Source organism: Centropristis striata, chromosome 8 (genome assembly GCF_030273125.1).
Source record: "Centropristis striata isolate RG_2023a ecotype Rhode Island chromosome 8, C.striata_1.0, whole genome shotgun sequence".
NCBI lineage: Eukaryota > Metazoa > Chordata > Actinopteri > Perciformes > Serranidae > Centropristis > Centropristis striata.
In genome coordinates, this window is record NC_081524.1 from 9,047,703 (window position 1) to 9,075,661 (window position 27,959).

General features: G+C 36.1%; 1 protein-coding gene across 1 annotated transcript; it reads left to right on the top strand.

Annotated features, from left to right (window-relative positions):
• The first annotated feature begins 642 nt into the window (after window positions 1–642).
• LOC131976183 (hemicentin-1-like) lies at window positions 643–26,280 on the top strand. The gene is made up of 23 exons (XM_059339104.1): window positions 643–749; window positions 2,540–2,863; window positions 3,763–4,041; window positions 4,209–4,475; window positions 5,366–5,638; window positions 5,732–5,986; window positions 6,344–6,464; window positions 6,867–6,904; window positions 9,509–9,559; window positions 10,748–11,071; window positions 11,984–12,262; window positions 12,445–12,711; window positions 13,243–13,527; window positions 14,126–14,246; window positions 14,637–14,674; window positions 21,986–22,036; window positions 22,471–22,809; window positions 23,733–24,011; window positions 24,181–24,447; window positions 24,639–24,911; window positions 25,005–25,259; window positions 25,625–25,736; window positions 26,277–26,280. The coding sequence occupies exons 1-23, from the start codon at window positions 704–706 to the stop codon at window positions 26,278–26,280; spliced, it is 4,548 nt and encodes a 1,515-aa protein (XP_059195087.1). The 5' UTR covers window positions 643–703.
• The last annotated feature ends 1,679 nt before the right edge of the window (window positions 26,281–27,959 follow it).

The window sequence follows — 27,959 nt, forward strand, 5'->3', positions numbered from 1 at the left end:
AAGTTGGTAGTGATGTGATTCACTGAGCACGACGTCTTCTTGGATATTTGACTCATTCTGAACGTAGAATCAGGATTGAGCGGAGAACTGATCCATCTTTTTTTAATGTTTTCTTATTGCCCTTTATTATTATTATTGTTATTATTATTATTATTATATTTTGTATCATTTTAAAATGTCTCATTTTATTTTCGTCAGTGCAGTCCTTAAATGTTTCTATCCTGGTTCAATCATGTAAAGCACATGTTTTGAAATAAATAATAGCCGAAATGATTTATATTAATTACTATTATGATTATTATTATTATTATTGTTATTGTTATTATTAACAACATCATCACTGCATGTTAGCATTAGGCTCGACAAACTGTTATGAGAAGCTGTAACCTGTAATCGTTACTATTTGGGCATCACAAAAATACTCTACTGACATTTCTTTAATTAATTATTAATCTCTGAAGGCTGCTTGTCATGTACTGAATATTATAAATGATTAACAACGGTGCGAAGCAATACAGGTAAATAAAACTTTCAGAGGCAGGACGATCAGGGAAATCCCACTGCACAGTGCTTCCTTGTTGTACCTTTATAAACTGAAAACATTCACCAACATCCCCAAACATTATTTTGGAATTAGCAAAGGCAAAGTGAAGGAGTTTGGTCCCTCTTTTATCTTGTCCTATTTGATGGCCGTGCAGAAGAAATGGAAAAAGCTGTGATACATTTCATCCTCCTGGGAGTCATCTCAGGTGAGCTCTTACCACTTGACACAGCAGCTAAAAATAAAGAATTTATTCACTTATTTATTATTATGTAATTTTTTGAGGAGAAAAAAAGAGAGGAAAAAATCTCTGATTCCAGCTTTTTTAAGGAGAATGTAAGGAGAACTGTATATATACTATATATACATGTCCTCTTATTGTTCACTTGATACATTTTACTTTTCTCATTTACTGTCAACAATTATAAATGCAAACTGTTAAGAAATGTTGGAATAAAGTTGGTAGTGATGTGATTCACTGAGCACGACATCTTCTTGCATATTTGACTCATTCTGAACGTAGAATCAGGATTGAGCGGAGAACTGATCCATCTTTTTTTAATGTTTTCTTATTGCCCTTTATTATTATTATTGTTATTATTATTATTATATTTTGTATCATTTTGAAATGTCTCATTTTATTTTCGTCAGTGCAGTCCTTAAATGTTTCTATCCTGGTTCAATCATGTAAAGCACATGTTTTGAAATAAATAATAGCCGAAATTATTTATATTAATCCCACTGCACAGTGCTTCCTTGTTGTACCTTTATAAACTGAAAACATTCACCAACATCCCCAAACATTATTTAACATTAACCATTGATTATTGAGTGTCAAAGACCTTTGGGAGATAACTTCTAATGGGTGTTTTTATATTTTTAAATATTGTACAACCAAGTCTCAAAAAAGTTGGGGTGTTGTACAAAAGTTAATCAGTTTGAACATTATTCTCTTTGCACAATTCAAATCAAATGCAGGTTGAAAAGGACGAGCAAACTATCACATTCTGTATTATTTGCATTTAAGACAGCAAACAAATTGTGTCGTGTTGTATGAGCTTCTCACACATTAGATCAGTCTGATTGTGTGGATTGAGAAATCCATGTTAGCAAGCATTTGTTATGAATTACATTATTACAATAGTAATTTAAAGCCACTTAACAAAAATATTCAATCCTCAATGCAGCAATGAAAGAATGACATTAGCAACAGATGGTAATATATTTGGGGTAGAATAACACTCAGTGGTGGAAAAAGTATTCAGATTCTTTACTTAATTAAAAGTACTAATGGCACACTGTAAAATATTCTAAATATGGCATTAGATTATTTGTGTTGATGCATTTATGTTCACAGCATTTTACTGAAGTTTAATTAAATAAATGTCTAATCACTTTAAAGTATTATTTTTTATATATTTATCATGTTTTTTATGTTAAATCTTGAGCTGAAAAGTAATGGTTTGATGAATTATTTCCTGTGACTCTTCTCTTCATGAAGTTAATTATTTTCCTCATGCACACAAGTTGAGCCCAGTACTTCATTTGCATATCAAATGTGGCTACAGGCTCTGTTTGGTGATAAAGACCAAACATCATAAAAAATAAAGACAAATGTTCCTCACATAAAGAGGAAGAGGAAGTTCAGTGTGTCTGTACAGACCAGTCAGCTACTTCAGCTGGTTAACAAATATGACGATCATCTAAACTTTATTATGAGGCCTTTGCAGTAAATAGAAAAAGGTACAACTCAACTGTGCATACCCAGAGGAATGATACTGTTATTATCTTGTATTTTAAGGACTCTATATTAAAAACTGTATATTCTACTGTGTATTAGCTTCTTTAGAGGTTTTGATGCTTCAGTTTTGTGTTCTGAGGAGTTTTAAGACCAGGATTTGTTTTGAATCATGATGAAAGCACATCATCACAGTGGCCCATTTTACAATGTGCTCAACTCATTTTAGTGCTTTTCAGAGCTGTAACTGTCTCCTCCAGGTTTAACCAAAGGAGCTGGTGTGTTGCCAGACGGCCCTCTGAATGCAACTGTGGGAGGAACGGTGATGTTCACCACAACACTGACTCCACATGAACACACAATTCATTCAGTGAGCTGGATATATGGTGGTATTAAACCTGTTTTCACTTTCAATGTTAACAACATAACTGCACCAGAGTATGAAGGCAGGATCTCCTTCTTCATGTCTACTGGATCTCTGGAGCTCAGGAATCTGGCTCTTAGTGACAGTGGAGAGTACAGAGTTAGCATTATACTACCTGGACAAGCACCCCAACTTGGGAACACAAGACTGGACGTATATGGTGAGACAATTTTCTGTATCTATTTCAATGCTGAATGGAGATTATGCATGGGAAATTAATATTGCTTCACGTAAAATAATTGTGTTTAGGTGTTCAGTCGTTTCAAATAAGAGCTACAAATCACACCAGCTAAACATAAATTAAAAAATACATTTTGTTATTACTTAATTATACAATGCAGAGAAAAACAAGTACAAGTAGGTTTGGTTGACAAATGGAAAAAACCATGAAGGTGGACTTTAAGTCAATGTGTGTTTTTTGTGGAACTATTGTTTACAAGGTCAGAAATAAACACGTATGCTTACATTTCTTCAAAATGCACATTTTGGGATGGTTTCTCAATGAATATGAAAAGTCTTACAATAACTGTATCATCACTGAGATTTTAATTATTTAACTGAGAACTGATGACGATGACCAATAACTATATTGTAGTACTAATTGAGTACTAATATCAACAATATATATACAAAAAACATTTAAAAGACATGTAAAGGTTACACTCAGTTTGCCTTTGTTGAAGTTTTATGGTCATATTTTCTCATGGTGTTAAATTGGATTAACTTGTATTTAAAATTCATTGTAAAGCGCCACCACCAAATTGATCTGATTTAACGAAAAAGTATCCCCTTTGATGTCTAATGCATTTTGCAATTACCCCAAAACAGGCTTTTTGGTCTTAGTATCGTCTTTATCAATGTTAAAAAGTTAGAAAATTAAACCTTTTGCTTTTTGTCGTGGCTGGAGCTTGAGTAAACTTTGAATGTGTCACCATAAATACTCAACATCTCCTGAGAAACATGAGATTAATTTACAACCACTACAGCTTTTTTCCCTGTATTGAACCTTTGTGTGATGGCAAATGTAAAATATATACAAAGGTTTTTTTTAACCTACAGATCCAGTTAGTGTTCCAGTGGTAACTGCCAGCAGCACAGACTTGTTGGAGTTCAACAGCTCTGTCCGTCTGTCCTGCTCCTCCTCTGGATCCTCTCTCTCTTTCCTCTGGTTGAACAGCAGCTCTGAGGTTACAGAGAGTGACAGAGTTCAGCTCACTGATGGAGGCGCCAACCTCACTGTAATTAATGTGACCCGCTATGATCAGGGACCTTTCAGGTGCAATGTCTCCAATCCTGTCAGTGAGGACACCAGTGAACCAATAAACCTCTCCATCAGCTGTGAGTTACTGACCTACACACTCACTTCTTTATCTGACAACATCTGAATGCAAACAGAGACAGAAAGGAGTTCAGATTATTTGTCTTTTTGCTCCTTCACTTCTGACCTAATCGATTCCAGGACCACATCTGACATTTGTTGTTGTTTTTTTTTTCCACACATCCAGATGGCCCAGAGAATATTCATTTTACAAAATCTCCACCACAAGAATACATTGAGGAAGGTTCAGACATCATCATGACGTGCTCAGCTGACTCCAGACCTGCTGCTCAGTTTCAATGGTTTCTGAATGGAGATCTTCAGTCTGATACTGGGAAAGAGCTCATACTGACCAACATTCAGATGAATCGGAGTGGAAACTACAGCTGTCAGGCCTTTAACAGCAAAACTCTGAGATATGAAACATCTCAGCCTGCAGCTGTCTCTGTACTGGGTAAGTTTGAATAAATACATTTGTTTGCTTGTTTTTATAAGGAAATTTGCATAAAAAGATGGACCTGTGTTTGCGTCAGACAAAAATTCCTTCAATATAATAAACTTGTACTAAACACAAAAAATACAAACATTTGCACTCAAGATCCGTCTGTAATCTTTGCTCGTATGGAGACAACTGAGACAAAAATGACTTCCTGAAGTGGCCAGCAGCACTTGTTGTGGGGAGCAGATTCCACATATGAAGAATGTAAAGACAAGCATAATTAAACCCAATCACAGTGTAAATGTGCATTAGTTATTATATCTTTACGGTTCTCTAGTCTGGACATATTTTCCTTTCACATCTCAAATCTGTTTTAAGTTGATTGCTCAGTCTGACAAAAGGTTTGTCCCTTGTGTAATGGTGAGTGTGGTTGTGGCTAATTGGGCAAGATAAGCCTGCAAGGTCAGCCAACACTGCTTAATATTGCACCAAGCACTAGGCAATAGATAAGATATTAAACATCCAAAGTGGATTGGACAGCTAAGTTCATCCTGCTGGTTTATGATCTGTGCTGTCTTAGATTTATTATTGTTCAGTCAGCTGGTGACGGACATGACTGATGACTGCATACTCAAGTAAACTACAGCTGTCAGGCTTTTAACAGCAGAACTCTGAGATCCCTAATGTCTCAGCCATCAGTTGTCTCTGTACTGGGTGAGTTTGAATTGGTGGATATAGTCGTGATATGAGTCAGAAATATGTTGACAAATGTGTTATTACAATCAATATAATAAAAGCCAAAAATAAGACGGGTAAGAAATAACATAACCTGTAATATTTGGGACTGAAGTCAAATAAGTGATATAAATTCATGAACATATTTTTCACCACCTTTTGCCCAACAGAGAGAATATCAGGTGCTTTAATCAAACCATCATCAATCCTGGCGATTGAGGGGAACTCTTTCAACTTGACCTGTGAGGCTCTGGGCTCTGTGTTTACCAGAGAGTGGAAGAAGAGAGACTCGGATCTGATTCTGACTGAAGACATGACCCTGCACGACAACAACAGAGTGCTGTCTTTTAGCAGTCTGAATAAAAAACACCGTGAAATATATGACTGTATAGTCAGCAACCCTCTCGGCAGCAAGAAAGCTTTGTACATATTGGATGTGCAGTGTAGGTAACAAACTCTACATTCACTGTTCAAAAAGTTTTGTATTCCTTATTATTTGTGATGATGTAGGAACTTTACAAATTTCTGTCTTTCAGATGGACCAGACAATGTTCAAATCACAGGTCTACATGAGATAAAATTAAAAGGCTCTTTAGAATTAGAGTGCTCTGCTGATTCTGTACCACGTGCTACTTACATCTGGAAACTGAATGGAACAGAGATAGACACATCTTATGTTTTCACTAAAGACAACGCTGAATTCAACGACAGCGGCAGCTACATCTGTGAAGCAACGAACGCTATAACTGAGAGAACATCTTCGTCTGCAGTCCATGAATTGTCTGTAACAGGTAACAAGATGGTGTTGACGGCAGATTTTGTTGATACTCTTGAATACTGCGAGCAGCACACAGTGTTAAACCGCTGATTATTTTAAGAGTAGCAGGCTTCCTAAAGATGTTTCTTACACATCCGTTACATTAACGTCTTCATTATAAGCATTTGTTTTCCTTATGAAAATAACTTTTACACATTGCAGCTCATCCACCAAAAGTTTGGACAAAGATTTTGGTTTCTCATGCTTACAAGCAAGCAGATGATACGATATAGAGATGTTATGTTATGTTTTCACAGATATGATGACATTATTAGACAGTTCCTGTTCACAGAATGGTGTTGTAATCATGTTTTTCTCTCCTCTTTTATAGAAGAACTCCCAGTAGTAACATCAGGCTGTTCGGGTGGTTGCATCGCTGGAATAGTAATCGCAGTTTTAGTGGTGTGTGCAGCAGCAGCTGGTGGTGGAGGGTTCTACTTTTATAAAAAAAAGTAAGTAGAAAATTAGCCTTCATGGTTTTACCAGCCACACATTTATCATGTATTAATAGGTGAATAACTGTAGAATAATACTAACCCAACACCACATGTTAGACACACTGTCAATAAAGCCCAAAAATGGCAACAAAAAAAAAAAAAAAAAGGAAAGTATTTCATTACATGAATGAAATGATTAACATATCACTCAGGGGATCAATTAAATTAATCTGGTGATCACATTAATACATTTTTAACTAAAAATGCACAACTGGTGTAAGAATAAAAACCGTGATAGTTAGAACTTTTCTTCATAATTGTTTTAATACAATACTATCCAGAAACAACAAATGTTAAATTTTGAGTTCATCTGGTTGTATTGCCACATTTTAACAATGTTTTATTTCTAATATTTAGAATCAACAACAAACCTCTGCCACATTCTGGTAATAAAGGTGAGTTTTTATCTGATCTAACCTCATTCTAGAAAGATCTCCGTGTGGTGTGTGTGTGTGTGTGTGTGTGTGTGTGTGTGTGTGTGTGTGTGTGAGTGTGTGTGTGTGTGTGTGAGTGTGTGTGTGTGTGTGTATTTTAAAACTTGTTTTGTCCAGGTAAAGAAGAGGAAGAACAAGAACAACCTGTGTATGAAAACACTTCAGCGGTATATGAGAACTTGTAAACTCAATGATCTTCTTTCTGTTTAAGGTGAGTTTTTAACTAATTATTCTGATTTGGTTAAAATTGATGAATGCATTTTAAAGGTCAAGCAGTGACACTTGTTTTTACTTCTTGTCCAGCAGAGGATCAGAAATTAAGAAATCATCATAACCAGCCTGAAGAAAAGAAACTTTTGTTTTTAATTGATACATTGTCTCTGCTACCTTTAGTTCAGAGAAAATTTTCTTCACTGGTGAAGCATACAATATTTAATATAATACTAATGTCTTGTTCTGCTATAAGTAAATAGTGAAGAATGTGTTTGCTTCAAAAAAAAACATTTACGTATTTTTTTGCATTCCTCCCATGTATATAATATGTTTTTATTTTCCTGTTCTCCTGTTGTGTCCAACATCAACACTGTAAACAATGGAAACATTAGGTTGGGTTAAGACATGCAGATAATAAAACAAGATACATAGTCCTAATCTACATAGATGCTTTACTATGTTCAACAACTACTTTATAATTTGTCAGTTATTTGTTGCAGGTCAATTAATTTTTTTCTGCAAAAACTCCAGCTAGAGAAAGGCTTGATGAGAGTGGAACTAAAGAGCCTTCAAACCCAAAAAATATCTAAAAAAGAATAAAAAGGTCAACCGAACTGCAGAGTTGGGTGGATATTCTCTGTGGATTTTGTCTTCACAAATTTATATCAATCATTTGATGTACTGTCAATAGAAAATGTGTTTTGGTGGCAATAAAATAAAATAAGGCAGTTTACACAAAGTTTATGGTAACTTGTTTTGTTTCTTGAATTACTAAGAGTTCAGTTATTACTTAATAGCAGTGAATGTATTTGTTTATCCAAATATCCAATAGTCAAATGGCTTTTTTTATGATGGTGCATGACAGAATTGTACTTTATTTCTCAGTTGTTTTTGTATTTATAGTGTCATATAATGCAATCTTTAACCACTATGGAAAATACAATGACGTTGTGGAGACCAGTCTTGTTTTTGCTTAAATTAAATAATTCTAAAAGCAGAAAGTATCCATTGTAATCATTCATTCATTATTCTTAATCGATTATCCGGACTCAGGTCTCGGGGCGCTGGAGCCGATCCCAGCTGACATTGAACGAGAGGCAGGATGCACCCTGTACAGGTCACCAGACTATCACAGAGCAGACACACAGAGACAGACAACCATTCATGCTCTCATTCACTCCTATGGGCAATTTACCCAGACATGGGGAGAACATGCAAACTCCACACAGAAGATTCGAACCTGCAACTCTTGCTGTGAGTTGACAGTGCTAACCACCACATAGCCTCATAATAACCACTACTAATGAAAATAATAACATAACAGACAGTGGTAAACAGCAATGCATGTTGCTTGTGTGTGTAATATAAATGTATGTTTGCAGCAGTTGATAATAATATATATATATATATCATGGCAACTTATTGTCTGGAAATGTACTTTATATATTTACAACTTATAATTAATTGACATCAATTTGAATAACTCTGGTGGATGGTTTGAAAAAATAAAAATAATTTCTGTGAGGATAATGTTTCCTGTGAAAAGTAATGGGGATCATTTATGTTGTTGTATATAGGTATAATCTTTAACTCACTAAAAATTCTAAATGCAACTGTCTGTACATCATCATAAAATAACCATAACAATATAGCAGCCTCGTGAACAGGGTAATTAGTCAAATAATCAGTTTACTCTAAACAGAGGCAGCAGCAACCTAAAAATATGTTTTAATATAGAAATGCCAAACACCTTCCTCCAGTTTTCATGCTGTTATCTCACCACAAAATAGTACAAAAGTAGACCAGAATTCTTTACAACAACTAACTAAAATCTACGGCTGTCCTTAATAAAACAAATTCTTATTAACATTCATAGGACTTTGTCCACTTATCAATTAGTTGATGAAATCAACAGATCTGTAACATCACTTTAAATGTGTTTCGATCCTGGTTTAACCATGTAAAGCACTTTATAACATTGTTTTGAAAAGCACTGAATAAATAAATAAAATAACCAAAATGATTTATTATCAATAAATATTATTACTATTATTATTGTCATTAACAACATCATCACTGCATGTTAGCATTTAGCTCATTATACTGCTATGAGAAGCTGTAACCTCCGGGGTAGAAATGTGAAGCCAATGCAGAAGTCCAAAAGCTGCAGTTAATCAAATGGCAACTTCCAGACCATGTATGGTAGGCAGGATGATCAGGGAAGTCCCACTGCCAGTACTTCCTTTTCTACCTTGATAAACTGAAATCACCAAACATTATTCAGAAATTAGCAAAGGCAAAGTAAAGGAGTGTGGGCCTTCTTTTATCTTGTCCTATTTGATGACCGTGTAGAAGAAATGGAAAAAGCTGTGATACACTTTGTCATCCTCGGAGTCATCTCAGGTGAGGTTTTTTTTGCTGACTTATTGTACAACCCAGCTCCAAAAAAGTTGTGACCTTATGTAAAATTTAAAAGTTAGTTTGAAAAAAACATGTATTGTCTTTGTCTTTAAATACATTCATGTGGATAAGGATGTGTAAATTATTGCATTCGGTTTCATTTGCATTTTAGACAGCGTCGTGTTGTATGAACTTGTGACACATTAGATCAGTCTGCAGATTGTGTGGATTGAGAAATCCATGATGTGAAAATTACTGTAAAAATTTAAAGCCACTGAACAAAAATATCCAATCCTCAATGCAGCAATGAAAGAATGACATTAGCAACAGAAGGAAATATATTTGGGGTAGAATAACACTCAGTGGTGGAAAAAGTATTCAGATCATTTACTTAAGTAAAAGTACCAATGACACACTGTTATATATTCTAAATATGGTATTAGATTATTTGTGTTCATGCATTTATGTAAACAGCATTTTACTGAAGTTTAATTAAATAAATGTCTAATCACTTTAAAGTATTCTTTTTTATGTTACCTGAAAAGTTTGATGAATGATTTCCTGTGACTCTAAGTTAATTATTTAGTACTTCCTTTGTATATCAAATGTGGCTACGCACTCTGTTTGGTGATAAAGACCAAACATCCCAAAATACACTCAACCTCTATACTGTACATTTATATAATACAAATATTATAGCAAAAAAACCTGTTACAAATATTGATTTACTAATAATATATTGATTTACTAATAAATAATATATTCATAAAGGGAAGTAAATCCAACAGTGGGTTAATAGAAATGTTCCTAACAAAGAGGAAGTTGAAGAGGAAGTTCAGTGTGTCTGTGCGGAAAAGTAAGCTACAACAGCTGGTTAACAAATATGACGATCATCTAAACTTTATTATGAGGCCTTTGCAGTAAATAGAAAAAGGTACAGCTCATCTGTGCATACCCAGAGGAATGATGCTGTCTATTATCTTGTATTTTAAGGACTCTATATTAGAAACTGTATATTCTACTGTGTATTAGCTTCTTTAGAGGTTTTGTCTGCTTCAGTTTTGTGTTCTGGGGAGTTTTTAGACCAGGATTTGTTTTGAATTATGATGAAAGCACATCATCACAGTGGCCCATTTTACAAAGTGCTCAAGTTATTTTAGTGCTTCTCAGAGCTGTAACTGTCTCCTCCAGGTTTAACCAAAGGAGCTGGTGTGTTGCCAGACGATCTTCTGAATGCAGCTGTGGGAGGAACGGTGATGTTCACCACAACACTGACTCCACATGAACACACAATTCTAACAGTGAGCTGGATATATGGTGGTAATAAACCTGTTTTCACTTTCACTGGTAACAACATAACTGAACCAGAGTATGAAGGCAGGATCACCTTCTTCATGTCTACTGGATCTCTGGAGCTCAGGAATCTGGCTCTTAGTGACAGTGGAGTCTACAGCGTTAGCATTATACTAGATGGACAACCACCCCTAGCTGGGAACACAAGACTGGACGTATATGGTGAGACAATTTTCTGTATCTATTTCAATGCTGAATGGAGATTATGCATGGGAAATTAATATTGTTTCACTTCAAATTATTGTGTTTAGGTGTTCAGTGGTTTAAAATAAGAGCTTCAAATCACACCAGCTAAACAGAATTTAAATGATGCTATTACCTAATTATATAATACAAAGAAAAACACGTAAAAGTAGGTTTGGTTGAAAGCATGGAAAAAGCAGGTCAGTGGACTTTAAGTCAATGTTTGGTTTTTTGTGGAACTATTGTTTCCAAGGTCAGAAATAAACATGTTTGGTTAAATGTCTTCAATATGTACATTTTGGTATGGTTTTTCACCAATTATGAAAAGTCTTACAATAACTGTATCATCACTGAGATTTGAATTATTTAACTGAGAACTGATGATGATGACCAATATCTTTATTTTCAGCGGTGTGACAATTAGTACAAATATCAATCAGTGTGTTAAGAAAAATAACATTTAAAAGACATGTAAAGGTTGCACTCAGTTTGTCTTTGTTGACACTTCATCAGATGTTTATCTGAGTTTTATGGCCTTACCTCCTGGTGGTGTTAAATTGGATTAATTTATATTTAAGAGCAACCACCAAAATGTACAGCCCGAGAAAAAGTATCCCCTATGATGTGTAATGCATTTGGCAAATAGCCCAAAACAGGCTTTTTGGGCTTTGAAAATTTTCTGTCTTTATCAATGTTAGAAAGTTAGAAAATGTTGCTTTTTGTCATGGCTGAAGCTTGTGTAAACTTTGAATGCACCACCAAAAAATACTCAACATCTCTTGAGAAACATGAGAGTAATTTAAAACCACTGCAGCTTTTCCCTCTATTGTACCTTTGTTATGTGATGGCAAATGTAAAGAAAATATATACAAATGTTTTTCGTACCTACAGTTCCAGTTAGTGTTCCAGTGGTAACTGCCAGCAGCACAGACTTGTTGGAGTTCAACAGCTCTGTCCGTCTGTCCTGCTCCTCCTCTGGATCCTCTCTCTCTTTCCTCTGGTTGAACAGCAGCTCTGAGGTTACAGAGAGTGACAGAGTTCAGCTCACTGATGGAAACTCCACTCTCAATATAACTAATGTGACCCGCTATGATCAGGGACCTTTCAGGTGCAAGGTCTCCAATCCTGTCAGTGAGGACACCAGTGAACCAATAAACCTCTCCATCAGCTGTGAGTTACTGACCTACACACTCACTTCTTTATCTGACAACATCTGAATGCAAACAGAGACAGAAAGGAGTTCAGATTATTTGTCCTTTTGCTCCTTCACGGGTTGTTCAACATGTTAGAAACACATTTTTTGACCTAATCGATTTCAGGACCTTTTGTTGTTGTTTTTTCCACACATTCAGATGGTCCAGAAAATATTCATTTGACAACATCTCCACCACAAGAATACTATGCTGAAGGTTCAGACATCAACATGACGTGCTCAGCTGACTCCAGACCTGCTGCTCAGTTTCAATGGTTTCTGAATGGAGAGCTGCAGTCTGATACTGGACCAGAGCTCAGACTGATCCACATTCAGATGAATCAGAGTGGAAACTACATCTGTCAGGCTTTTAACAGCAGAACTCTGAGATATGAAACATCTCAGCCTGCAGCTGTCTCTGTACTGAGTAAGTTTGAATAAATGCATTTGTTTGCTTGTTTTTATCAGGAAATTTGTATCAAAAGATGGACCTGTGATTGTGTCAGACAAAAATTCCTTCAATATAAAAAACTTGTACTAAACACAAAAAATACAAACATTTGCATTCAAGATCCGTCTGCAATCTTTGCTCATATGGAGACAACTGAGACAAAAATGACTTCCTCTCTTTCCTCTGGTTGAACAGCAGCTCTGAGGTTACAGAGAGTGACAGAGTTCAGCTCACTGATGGAGGCGCCAACCTCACTGTAATTAATGTGACCCGCTATGATCAGGGACCTTTCACGTGTAAAGTGTCCAATCCTGTAAGCTCTAACACTAGTTGTCCAATCAACAACTCCGTTACCTGTGACTTATGTTCCTAACATATATGTGCATAATCTTTATCCTGCACTATATGCATGCATGCTTCAAAGTTGAAGGTATAATGAGTCTTCACACTGAGAAGCTGCATGTCTGGTAACATTTACTTTGATTTGATTATATTTTTTTATTCCCCATATGCTGCACAATGTAGATGGTCCAGAGAATATTAATTTGACAAAATCTCCACCACAAGAATACTATGCTGATGGGTCAGACATCACCTTGACGTGCTCAGCTGACTCCAGACCTGCTGCTCAGTTTCAATGGTTTCTGAATGGAGAGCTGCAGTCTGATACTGGACCAGAGCTCAGACTGATCAACATTCAGATGAGTCAGAGTGGAAACTACAGCTGTCAGGCCTTTAACAGCAAAACTCTGAGATCCCTAATGTCTCAGCCATCAGTTGTCTCTGTACTGGGTAAGTTTGAATTGGTGGATATAGTCGTGATATGAGTCAGAATTATGTCCACCTGCCTAAACTCTATTGACAAAGTGTGTTATTACAATCAATATAATAAAAGCCAAAAATAAGACAGGTAAGAAAAACATAACCTGTAATATTTGAAACTAAAGTCAAATAAGTGATATAAATTCATTAACATATTTTTCACCACCTTTTGCCCAACAGAGAGAATATCAGGTGCTTCAATGAAACCATCAACAAACCAGCCGATTGAGGGGAACTCTTTCAACTTGAGCTGTGATGCTCTGGGCTCTCAGTGGCACACAGTGTTAAACCGCTGATTATTTTAGCAGTAGTAGCAGGCTTCCTGAAGATGTTCCTTACACATCCGTTCCATTAACGTCTTCATTATAAGCATTTGAAAATAACATTTGCACACTGCAGCTCATCCACCAAAAGTTTGGACAAAGATTTTGGCTTCTCATGATAGGAAGCAAGCAGATGATATGATATAGAGATGTTATCATATGTTTTCACAGATATGATGACATTATTAGACAGTTCCTGTTTACAGAATGGTGTTGTAATCATGTTTTTCTCTCCTCTTTTATAGAAGAACTCCCAGTAGTAACATCAGGCTGTTCGGGTGGTTGCATCGCTGGAATCGTAATCGCAGTTTTAGTGGTGTGTGCAGCAGCAGCTGGTGGTGGAGGGTTCTACTTTTATAAAAAAAAGTAAGTAGAAAATTAGCCTTCATGGTATTACCAGTCACACATTTATCATGCATTAATAGGTGAATAACTGTAGAATAATACTAACCTAACACCACATGTTAGACACATTGTCAATAAAGCCCAAAAATGGCACACACAAAAAAAGTATTTTATTACATGAATTAAATGATTAACATATCACTCATGGTATCAATTAAATTAATCTGGTGATCACATTATTACATTTTTAACTAAAAATGCACAACTGGTGTAAGAATAAAAACAGTGATAGTTGGAACTTTTCTTCATAACAGTTTTAATACAATACTATCCAGACACAACAAATGTTACATTTTGAGTTCATCTGGTTGTATTGCCACATTTTAACAATGTTTTATTTCTAATATTTAGAATCAACAACAAACCTCTGCCACATTCTGGTAATAAAGGTGAGTTTTTATCTGATCTAACCTCATTCTAGAAAGATCTCTCTCTCTCTCTCTCTCTCTGTGTGTGTGTGTGTGTGTGTGTGTGTGTGTGTATTTTAAAACTTTTAAAACTTGTTTTGTCCAGGTAAAGAACAAGAACAAGAACAACATGTGTATGAAAACCCTACAGCGGTATATGAGAACTTGTAAACTCAATGATCTTCTTTCTGTTTTAGGTGAGTTTTTAACCAATTATTCTGATTTGGTAAAATTGATGAATGCATTTTAAAGGTCAAGCTGTGACACTCTTAACTTCTTGTCCAGCAGAGGATCAGAAAATAAGAAAACATCATAACCAGCCTGAAGAAAATAAACTGTTGTTTTTAACTGATACATTGTCTCTGCTACCTTTAGTTGAGAGTTAAGTTTCTTCAACACTGAAATAATATAATATAACATTAAGCATATGCAAAAACATGTCTTGTATGCTATTAGTAAATAGTGATTGTGTTTGCTTAAAAAAAACATTTTCTTATTTTTTTGCATTCCTACCATGTATACAATATGTTTTTATTCTCCTGTTCTCCTGTTGTGTCCAACATCAACACTGTAAATAATGGAAACATTAGGTTGGGATAAGACATGCAGACCATAAAACAAGATATATAAAAATACAATAATTTAACTTTTGAAATCTGAAAACAATAGAAATGAGCAAGCAGGTCTTACACCTAATCTACGTAGATGTTTTATTATGTTCAACAACTACTTAATTTTGTTAGTTATTTGTTGCTGCTGTGAGTAATAGTCAGCTCGCTTGCATTGATACTGCTTTAAAGAATAGTCAGCTAACCTGCATTAATATTGATTGATAAATACTTTAATAGTATCCATAGTATTGATAGTGTTTTAATATAATCCATAGAATGAATGCATAAGATAAAGTTTAAGCTCATGCGCAATATTGCTTAAAGTTTATGCTTGTGTGCAAAATTGCTTCACCTGGCCAGTCATTTTCTACTTCTCCTTTATAACAGTTGTTTTATTATTAAATGTGCATAGTACACACAGAGCGACAAGACTCTGATACGTGGGGTAAATTGAATGAACTTAAATGTGAACTAAATGACATACTGAACAGGAAAACTGAATTTGCCCTTTTCTGTACCAGGCAGAAATATTTTGAGCAGGGAGAACAAGCTGGTAAAGTACCGGCACACAGAGTAAAACAAATTCAATCTCAAAATGTTATTGCATCAATTTTTGATGAAGACAATAACCTTATTACGAACAAAAGAGACATAAATACCACCTTTAGGGAATTTTATCAGGACGTATACATCTCAGGGTGGGACAGACAAACACAAATTAGAAAGTTTTTTTTTCCTCAATTGAAATTCCTACCCTATCTCAGGATGGGAGAGTACTTCTGGAGGATGATATTTCCGTAGATGAAATTAAGAAAGCAATCAGAAGTCTCAGGTTAGGAAAGGCCCCTGGAAACGATGGGTTCTCAGTAGATTTCTATCAGAAATTCATGGATCTTGATCTTGCCCCTAGATTACTAGTTGTTTATCAAGATGCATTTCATAGAGGTAGGTTACCTGGAAGCATGAGGGAAGCAGTTATTACACTACTGCATAAAAAGGGTAGAGATCCACAGCAGTGTGCTAATTATCGCCCTATATCTTTGATTAATGTGGATGAGAAAATTCTCGCCAAAATCTTAGCGTCTAGATTGGAAGAAGTGGTCCCATTTCTCATTCATCAGGACCAGGTGGGGTTTATGCGGGGCAGGAGCTCTGCAGACAACCTTCGAAGACTTTTACACATTATGTGGAGGATGAGAAATTATGACACACCAATGGTTGCCTTTTCATTAGATGTGGAAAAGGCGTTTGATAAAGTGGAGTTCCCTTTTTTGTTTTATACGCTAGAAAAATTTGGATTTGGTCCAATATTTAGGAAGTGGGTGGAATTAATGTACTCTGATCCATCAGCCACAGTCTTAACTAATGGGATTATGTCACCTCAAATCAGACTAAATCGTGGGGTTCGGCAAGGTTCACCTTTATCACCTCTAATCTTCGCTATGTTTCTTGAACCCCAGGCTATAGCCTTGCGGACTAATTCAAATATACAGGGTGTGCAGGCGGGTCAAGAAGAACACAAGCTCCTGCTGTATGACGATGATGTATTATTGATATCTAGTAATCCTGAATCCTCAGTCCCAGAAATTTGCACAGTGATAAATCTGTTCTCAGAGATATCTGGTTATACTGTTAATTGGTCAAAATCAGAAGCCATGCCGTTATCAAAATTGTGCCCCCCAGATATTAGGAAGAACTGGAAATTCAGATGGATGCCTGAAGGATTAACATATCTGGGCATTAAATTAACGCCAGGCCTGGTAAAAATAATGGAAGCCAACATATCTCCAGTTATTCAGAAAACTCAAATTTTGTTACAAAATTGGGATAAGTTGTATATTTCCCTGTTGGGCAGACTCAGTCTAGTTAAAATGATTTTAACTCCCAAGATCAATTATATCACTTCCATGTTACCGTTAAAATTTCCTTCCTCACTACTTAAAACGTACAACAGTATGATAGAGAAGTTTATATGGGCAGGAAAAAAACCCATGTTTAATCAGACTAAGTTAGATGCTGCAAAAGACAAGGGGGGTTTAGCATTATCACAAATAGACTGGTATCATTTGTCTTTTTCTTTGTCACAGTTATCTAAAATTCACCTGCCGCCTACAAGGATCCCTCTATGGGTCAGGATAGAGGAGAAACTGGTACATCCATTTTCGGTGGAGGCCTTCCTCTCCCAAACAGATAGACCAGTCCCCTCTCAAGACCCGGTAATGGCTTTTGCTAGAGAAACATGGAAAATTGCTCATCAAATAACAAAAAATGATCCATATTTATCAAGCAGATCCTCCATATGGTATAACAAGAAACTGTTAATAGATAAGAAAAGTTTCTTCTGGGACAAATGGATTAGGTCTGGGATTCACATTCTTGAGGATGTGACAGGAGAGGTGGGATTCAAATCATTTGATGAAATTAAGACTAAATATAATTTGTGTAACTCAGAATTTTGGCGATATTTACAAATCAGACATTGCATTCTCTCAAACAAACATATTCAGCACAGTCAGACAGAAATCCAGGTAATTTCCCATAAGATTGGAGAGAAAGACAGAGGAGCTTCAAAGTTCTATGAACTTATTAGAAGTACGCAAGTACCAAAACTGGATGGTCTAAAAGCATGTTGGGATAGGGACCTGGCTCAAGAGATTCCAGAAGATGATTGGAAGAAATTATGTGCATCATGGCATGGTTATTAACGTGAAGCACAATCACAACTCATTTGTTATAAAATATTAAATAGATCCTACTGGACCCCTTCCAAACTGGCAAGACTGAAACTCCGTAACAGTGATTTATGTTGGAGGTGTAATGGAAAGGTTGGAACTCTGGTGCATATGCTATATGAGTGTGACAAAACTAAAGACATGTGGAATGCAATCATTTTGTTTGTGAATAAGGTGCTGGGCACACACTTGGTCAAAAACCCTGCATTATGTCTGTTGGGATTACTTCCAGATAACATTCAAATGTCAAAACACAATAAACCTTGGTGTTGTTTAGCTATGACAACAGGGTGCAGGATAACTTTACGCCACTGGAAATCTCCCACTCAGTCCACTTTTGAAGAGTGGACACAGGTTTTAAGTTCAATGGCCAGCTACGAGCGGGTCACCTATAGAGTGGCTGGGAGGGAAGACTTATTCAATGAGGTGTGGGGCCCATTCCTAGCTCAATTGCTGGACATGTAAGGTTGTCACCATCTACCTATATTTTATTAGATTCAGGTACAGGATTGGTATAGTATGTAGACTTCCTGGGGTGTTTTGTTTTGTCTTGTTTTGTTCTGTGGATCTATGTTTTGTGTTGTAGATCTGGCTTGTTTTTACATTGTTGCTGGACTGCATTTCTTTTTTTTTGGTTGTTTGTTTAAAAAAATAAAAATGAAAAAAATTAAAATGAAAAATTAAATGTGCATAGTCAATCATAAAAGCGCATATTTTGTGCAAGTAACTGAAAACAGTAGATAAGATCAAGAAAAAAGTATCAGTGTTAAAACAGAATAACTGCCTGCATGTGTTTGAGTGAGAATGAGGAAGTGTTCATGCTTTGGAGTGCCTGAAAGTGCTAGACGACATGCAAGAGGTGTGATTGTGTCCTAAAGGTGAAGAGGCCAGAGGATGCTGAAGGAATGAAGAGAAGACAACACCTCAGAACAGTTACTCATGTTAAAGACTAGGTGGCGTGTATAAAAGGGTTCAAGGGATAGATAGACTGTTCAGACTGCCTGACAGCTCTCCAAACTCTGTATGATTGCCAGGGCAAGCTAATCTAGAACCCAGAGACACTGTTGCACATTTCTGACTCATTGTAATCAATAAAGTGGTGATCAACTGTGAACTGAGCTGCATCTTCGTCATCCTTTCTCTCATCAAAGGACTCTGCTGCTCTGTGTTAGTACCTATAACTGAGTTAAGTTAACTACCTATTTTGGGAAGTGTGGAAAACATAAGTAGATTGTTGGTACCCATAATTGTAGATTATTTATCAGAGTGTGTTCTCCTCAAACCCTCCTCCAACACTGGTCAAGTCATATTTTTCAGCAAAAACTCCTGCTTGAAAAAGGGTTGATGAGAGTGGGACTTAAGTGCCTTCAAACCGAATAAAAGAGCGAAAAAAGAATTTAAAAGGTCAAGAGAACTGCAGAGTTGGGTGGTTATTGTCTTTGCAAATTAATATCAATCATTTGATGTACTGCCAATATATAATATAATATATATATATATAATATATATGTGTTTTGGTGGAGCTTTGACAATAAAATAAGGCAGTTTACACAAAGTTTATGGTAACTTGTTTTGTTTATTGAATTACTAAGAGTTCAGTTATTACTTAATAGCAGTGAATGTATTTGTTTATCCAAATATCCAATAGTCAAATGGCTTTTTTTATGATGGTCCATGACAGAATTGTACTTTATCTCTCCGTTTTTTTTTTATTTATAGTGTCATATAATGCAATCTTTAACCACTATAGAAAATACAATGACGTTGTGGAGACCAGTCTTGTTTTTGCTGAATTGAAATAAATTCTAAAAGCAGAAAGTATCCATTGCAATCATTCATTCATTCATATTTCTCGACCGCTTATCTGGACTCAGGTCTTGGCAGGCTGGAGTCAATCCCAGCTGGCGTTGGGCAGACAACCATTCACGCTCTCATTCACTCCTATGGGCAATTTACCCAGACATGGGGAGAACATGCAAACTACACACAGAAGATTCAAACCTGCAACCCTCTTGCTGTGAGTTGACAGTGCTAAATACTACACCACTGCATAGCCTCATAATAATCACTATTAATTAAAATTATAACATAACAGACAGTGGTGAACTAGCCTGGGTATACCCAGACTGCCTTGCCCGCTCGAATTTAATTTCGAACCTCCAGGTAGTCTGGAAACTAGGATGCATTCTTAGCCCTGTTTTAGGGATCCAATCACAGAGCGGGGAGGGACGGCAAGACGATGACGCGTACTACTTGGCACTTGGAAGCTTGTAATTTTCCGGAACCGACATGGCTGCTGCAGACGCGAAACTCTCTTTAGCTGTAGATGGTGTTTTAAATAGTTTAGAGCGAAAGTTGAAAGGCGAAAGGTCTCTCAGCGGCTCCGCTGAGATCACCGGCGTTATGGTAGCGGGGCTATTAGCGTCGCTAGCGGCTAATAGCTAATAGCCGCTAACGGCTAATAGCCCAGCTACCGCGGACAGCGGAGCCGCAGAGAGGCCCGCAGCAGCTTGATTATTGCCCATAAAATCAGTGGATGTGTGTGGCTGAATGACATGAGGGGGAATAAAGCGTGAAAATAAATAATCTTGCAGAAAGCGAGAACTGGAGGAGCAAAGCAGCAAACAACACTCTCTCACAGACACACACACACAACAAACATCCATTTCTGTTGCTCTACTACGTCATCTGGTATAACTGATCTGATTGGCTAAGAGCTACCTACAGACAGACATTCTAAGCGCCCAATAAACGGCTCTGGAGGATCGTAAACCACACCTCCTCTACGGAGAAATCCATTGCTCGTTGCCAGACTAGACCTCATTTGAGAATAGTCTGGTGTTAGCCAGGCTAGTGGTGAACAGCAATGCATGTTGTCTGTGTATGTAAGATAAATGTATGTTTGCATTAATCACCTGCAGGCATCAGTCTTTAAATATAATTCTAAAAATAATTTAAGACTGTGGCAACTTATTCATTATTATTGTTTATTGTTTATTTATTTAAGAGGCAACTTATTGTCTGGAAATGTATTATAAAATATAAATGTATTATATGAATGTATGTATTTATATATTTATAACCTATATTTAATTGACATCAATTTGAATTTTCTCTGGTGGATGGTTTGAAAAAAAAAATCTGTGAGGATAATGTTTCCTATGAAAAGTAATGGGGATCATTTATGTTGTTGTCTTTAGGTATAATCTTTAACTCACTAAAAATTCTCAATGCAACTTCTGTGCATCATAACAAAATAACCATAACAATATAGCAGCCTCATACAATGTACAGTTTATGACTAAAGCACTTGCCGTGTACAGGGTTATGTGTTAAATAATCAGTTTACTCTAAACAGGGGCGAGGAGAATTATTTACAACAAATAATTAAAATCTAGGGCTGTCCTTAATAAAACAAATTCTTACTTACATTCATGCATTCATAGGACTTTGTCCACTGATCAATTAGTTGATGTAATCGACACATCTGTAACACACAGAGAAGCACCACTTTAAATATTGTATTGCTAGTACAAGTTATCCAACATTAAAAGCATTTTAAAAAATGACAAATTGACTAAAATCAATACAAGGGGACTGATATTGCAATCACGATATGACTCATATTATCAAAAGAAATCATCAATTTTGCTTCATTATTCTTACTTTCATTGAACAACATTTTAAAATGATCATGGTGTGATTTTTTAGTTGTTCAGCATTATTACAGGGTCCAAAATGTTGTGCTATGCTGTTGCTCATAGTCCATTTTGTCACTGATTAACAGGGAGAAATGAAGCAGGCGGATGGACCTTAAACATTATGATACTTCCTTATACTGCCTTCATATCTTCAAACCCATATCATTAAACTGAAAACACCACAGACGTTAAGAGGACTGACACAAATCTCTCTCTGGCTCTCTCTCATTGTTATACTTGATACACCAGATGAAATGGAAATATCTGTGATACACATCATCATCCTGGGCGTCATCTCAGGTGAGTTCTCCATATAACCCAATGGGATGTGTTAGAGTTTATGACATCAGATGGCATGGATTTCTTCCTGGTATCAATGTCAGTGCATGAACACAGCAGTTCATTAATTAATAGATTCTGTGTTGGAAAATATCCCAGCAAGCCGGCAAATGAAGCAACTAACAAAAACATTTTTGCTAAAAAATAAATAAATAAATAAAGGTTTTCACAACGCAAACAAACTGTATGTTTATAAGCAGTTTGAGAGTGATTTATTGTTGAAAGAAATTTTGCTTTAAGAATTCTTTTGTCCTCACAGATATTGATCATGTTACTAAATTATGAAAAAAGTATAAATAGCCTACTGTATCTGAAAATACAAAAAGTGAATTTTTTGGATTGTGATAAAGCATATCATCGCAGTCTGTCCTAATTTTAGTGCTTCTCAGAGCTGTAACTGTCTCCTCCAGGTTTAACCAAAGGAGCTGGTGTGCTACAAGACGATCTTCTGAATGCAGCTGTGGGAGGAACGGTGATGTTCACCACAACACTGACTCCACATGAACAAACATTTCAATCAGTGAGCTGGATATATGGTGGTATTAAACCTGTTTTCACTTTCAATGTTAACAACATTACTGCACCAGAGTATGAAGGCAGGATCTCTTTCTTCATGTCTACTGGATCTCTGGAGCTCAGGAATCTGGCTCTTAGTGACAGTGGAGAGTACAGCGTTATCATTGGACTAGCTGGACAACTACCCCTACTTGGGAACACAAGACTGGACGTATATGGTGAGACAATTTTCTGTATCTATTTCAATGCTGAGTGGAGATTATGCATGGGAAATTAATATTGTTTCACTTCAAATAATTGTGTTTAGGTGTTCAGTGGTTTCAAATAAGAGCTACAAAACACACCAGCTAAACATAAATTAAAAAATAAATTTTGTTATTACTTAATTATACAATGCAGAGAAAAACAGGTACAAGTAGGTTTGGTTGACAAATGGAAAAAACCATGAAGGTGGACTTTAAGTCAAGTGTGTTTTTTGTGGAACTATTGTTTACAAGGTCAGAAATAAACATGTATGCTTACATTTCTTCAATATGTACATTTTGGTATGGTTTCTCACTGATTATGAAAAGTCTCACAATAACTGTATCCTAACTGAGATTTGAATTATTTAACTGAGAACTGATGACGATGACCAATAACTATATTGTAGTACTAATTGAGTACTAATATCAACAGTATATATACAAAAAACATTTAAAAGATGTAAAGGTTACACTCAGTTTGCCTTTGTTGAAATGTCATCAGACGTTTATCTAAGTTTTATGGTCATATTTTCTCATGGTGTTAAATTGGATTCATTTATATTTAAAATTCATTGTAAAGCGCCATCACCAAATTGATCTGATTTAAAGAAAAAGTATCCCCTATGATGTCTAATGCATTTTGCAATTACCCCAAAACAGGCTTTTTGGTCTTTGTATCGTCTTTATCAATGTTAGAAAGTTAGAAAATTAAACCTTTTTCTTTTTGTCGTGGCTGGAGCTTGAGTAAACTTTGAATGTGCAACCATAAATAATCAACATCTCCTGAGAAACATGAGATTAATTTACAACCACTGCAGCTTTTTTCCCTCCATTGAACCTTTGTGTGATGGCAAATGTAAATAAAATATATACAAATGGGTTTTTTTAACCTACAGATCCAGTTAGTGTTCCAGTGGTAACTGCCAGCAGCACAGACTTGTTGGAGTTCAACAGCTCTGTGCGTCTGTCCTGCTCCTCCTCTGGATCCTCTCTCTCTTTCCTCTGGTTGAACAGCAGCTCTGAGGTTACAGAGAGTGACAGAGTTCAGCTCACTGATGGAGGCGCCAACCTCACTATAACTAATGTGACCCGCTATGATCAGGGACCTTTCAGGTGCAATGTCTCCAATCCTGTCAGTGAGGACACCAGTGAACCAATAAACCTCTCCATCAGCTGTGAGTTACCTTCCTAACATATACTATGTGCATAATCTTAACCTGCACTATATGCATGCATGCTTCAAAGTTGAAGGTATAATGAGTCTTCACACTGAGAAGCTGCATGTCTGGTAACATTTACTTCAATTTGATTATATTTTTTATTCCCATATACTGCACAATGTAGATGGCCCAGAAAATATTCATTTGACAAAATCTCCACCACAAGAATACTATGCTGAAGGTTCGGACATCACCTTGACGTGCTCAGCTGACTCCAGACCTGCTGCTCAGTTTCAATGGTTTCTGAATGGAGAGCTGCAGTCTGATACTGGACCAGAGCTCAGACTGATCAACATTCAGATGAGTCAGACTGGAAACTACAGCTGTCAGACCTTTAACAGCAAAACTCTGAGATCCCTAATGTCTCAGCCATCAGTTGTCTCTGTACTGGGTGAGTTTGAATTGGTGGATATAGTCGTGATATGACTCAGAAATATGTTGACAAACGTGTTATTACAATCAATATAATAAAAGTCAAAAATAAGTCAGGTAAGAAAATACATAACCTGTAATATTTGGGACTGAAGTCAAATAAGTGATATAAATTCATAAACATATTTTTCACCACCTTTTGCCCAACAGAGAGAATATCAGGTGCTTTAATCAAACCATCATCAATCCTGGCGATTGAGGGGAACTCTTTCAACTTGACCTGTGAGGCTCTGGGCTCTGTGTTTACCAGAGAGTGGAAGAAGAGAGACTCAGATCTGATTCTGACTGAAGACATGACCCTGCACGACAACAACAGAGTGCTGTCTTTTAGCAGTCTGAATAAAAAACACCGTGAAATATATGACTGTATAATCAGCAACCCTCTCGGCAGCGACGAAGCTTTGTACATCTTGGATGTGAAGTGTAGGTAACAAACTCTACATTCACTGCTCAAAAAGTTTTGTAATCCTTATTATTTGTGATGATGTAGGAACTTTACAAATTTCTGACTTTCAGATGGACCAGACAATGTTCAAATCGCAGGTCTACATGAGATAAAATTCAAAGGCCCTTTAGAATTAGAGTGCTCTGCTGATTCCGTACCACGTGCTACTTACATCTGGAAACTGAATGGAACAGAGATAGACACATCTTATGCTTTCACTAAAGACAACGCTGAATTCAACGACAGCGGCAGCTACGTCTGTGAAGCAACGAACGCTATAACTGGGAGAACATCTTCGTCTGCAGTCCATGAATTGTCTGTAACAGGTAACAAGATGGTGTTGATGGCAGATTTTGTTGATACTCTTGAATACTGCGAGCAGCACACAGTGTTAAACCACTGATTATTTTAAGAGTAGCAGGCTTCCTAAAGATGTTTCTTACACATCCGTTTCATTAACCTGTTCATTGAAAAAAATTGTTTTCCTTATGAAAAAAAAAACATTTGCACATTGCAGCTCATCCACCAAAAGTTTGGACAAAGGTTTTGGTTTCTCATGATAGGAAGCAAGCAGTTGATACGATATAGAGATGTTATCGTATTCTTTGTTTTCACAGATATGATGACATTATTAGACAGTTCCTGTTCACAGAATGGGGTTGTAATCATGTTTTTCTCTCCTCTCTTATAGAAGAACCCCAAGTAGTAGTAGTCGAAGGCTGTTCGGGTGGTTGCATCGCTGGAATAGTAATCGCAATCTGTGCAGTAGTTGGTGGTGGAGGGTACTACTTTTATAAAAAAAAGTAAGTAGAAAAATAGCCTTCATGGTATTACCAGTCACACATTTATCATGTTTTAATTGGTAAGTAACTGCAGAATAACACCAACCTAACACCAACATTACTCTAAGACCACATGTTAGACACACTGTAGTCTCCACAAACAATAATTCATAGTTCATAATTGTTTTAATACAATACTATCCAGACACAACAAATGTTAAATATTTAGTTCATCTGGTTGCGTACACTACATTGTGTAGTGTACGCAACATTATAATGATGCTTTATTTCTAATATTTAGAATCAACAACAAACCTCTGCCACATTCTGGTAATAAAGGTGAGTTTTATCTGATCTAACCTCATTCTAGAAATATCTCCGTGTGTGTGTTTGTGTGTGTGTGTGTGTGTGTGTGTGTGTGTGTGTGTGTGTATTTTAAAACTTTTAAAACTTGTTTTGTCCAGGTAAAGAAGAGGAAGAAAAACAAGAACAACCTGTGTCTGAAAACTATACAGCGGTATATGAGAACTTGTAAACTCAATGATCTTCTTTCTGTTTTAGGTGAGTTTTTAACTAATTATTCTGATTTGGTTAAAATTGATGAATGCATTTTAAAGGTCAAGCTGTGACACTCCTTTCTTGTTTTTACTTCTTGTCCAGCAGAGGATCAGAAAACAAGAAAACATCATAACCAGCCTGAAGAAAAGAAACTGTTGTTTTTTAATTGCAAATTTTAATTGTCTCTGCTACCTTTAGTTAAGAGTTAAATACATTATATAATATTAAGCATATGTAAAAACATGTCTTGTTATGCTATTAGTAAATAGTGATTAATGTGTTAATGTGTGTCAAGTCATATTTTCTGCAAAAACTCCAGCGAGAGAAAGGGTTGATGAGAGTCGAACTTAAGAGCCTTCAAACCCCAAAAAATAGCTAATAAAGAATAAAAAGGTCAACCGAACTGCAGAGTTGGGTGGATATTGTCTTCGCAAATTAATATCAATTATTTTATGTACTGTAAATATAAAAAATGTTTTTTGGTGGAGCTTTGACAATAAAATAGCCTTATTTTATTGTCAAAGCTCCACCAAAAAACATTTTTACACAAAGTGTATGGTAACTTGTTTTGTTTCTTGAATTACTAAGAGTTCAGTTATTACTTAATAGCAGTGAATGTATTTGTTTATCCAAATATCCAATCGTCAAATGGCTTTTTTTACGATTGTGCATGACAGAATTGTACTTTATTTCTCAGTTTTTTTTGTATTTATAGTGTCATATAATGCAATCTTTAACCATTATGGAAAATACAATGACGTTGTGGAGACCAGTCTTGTTTCTGCTGATTTGAAATAAATTCTAAAAGCAGATAGTATCCATTGTAATCATTCATTCATTATTCTTAATCGCTTATCCAGACTCAGGTCTCGGGGCGCTGGAGCCGATCCCAGCTGACACTGGACGAGAGGCAGGATGCACCCTGTACAGGTCACCAGACTATCACAGAGCAGACACACAGAGACAGACAACCATTCATGCTCTCATTCACTCCTATGGGCAATTTACCCAGACATGGGGAGAACATGCAAACTCCACACAGAAGATTCAAACCTGCAACCCTCTTGCTGTGAGTTGACAGTGCTAACCACCACATAGCCTCATAATAACCACTACTAATGAAAATAATAACAGACAGTGGTTAACAGCAATTCATCTTGCCTGTGTGTGTAATATAAATGTATGTTTGCAGCAGTTGATAATCCAGAGGATTGCAGAGTTGGGTGATAATTACCTCAACGTTTTAAACTCTTAGCACTTTTACATGTAATGAATCTTAAGATCTACAATAATATCTTTATTTTAATTAGTTAAGCTGGCCTTTTTGCTATAAGTGAGCTGTGATAAATATTTTTTGCATTTAAGTCTGTTGTATAAGTGAAGCATTGAAATTATGCCTATTCTTAAATATTTTTGTATACTTTGTTGTTTATATAATGTTTGCCTTTATATTCCTGTTTTGCTACTGTGTCTAACTGCAGCATTGTGAACATGGAAATATATTGGGTGAGATCAAACTTCATGCAAAAGATACTTTAAATTACTTTTAGCCTTGTAGCTTACTTGAGTGTGCAATCATTTGGGAAATTACAGCACAAAATATTCATGTTTCTCTGCCCTATGGTTCTAACATTAGCAAAGATTAATCAATTAGTTGTTAACCATCAAATGAATCGCTTTTTGTTT

What these genes read in the sequence shown, in the direction of transcription:
- LOC131976183 (XM_059339104.1), top strand. Translation starts at nt 704, where the DNA reads ATGGAAAAAGCTGTGATACATTTCATCCTCCTGGGAGTCATCTCAG. An exon ending in CATCCTCGGAGTCATCTCAG is followed by an intron (nt 9,560 to 10,747) that starts GTGAGGTTTTTT and finishes TGTCTCCTCCAG; the next exon opens with GTTTAACCAAAGGAGCTGGT. An exon ending in TTCTACTTTTATAAAAAAAA is followed by an intron (nt 14,247 to 14,636) that starts GTAAGTAGAAAA and finishes TCTAATATTTAG; the next exon opens with AATCAACAACAAACCTCTGC.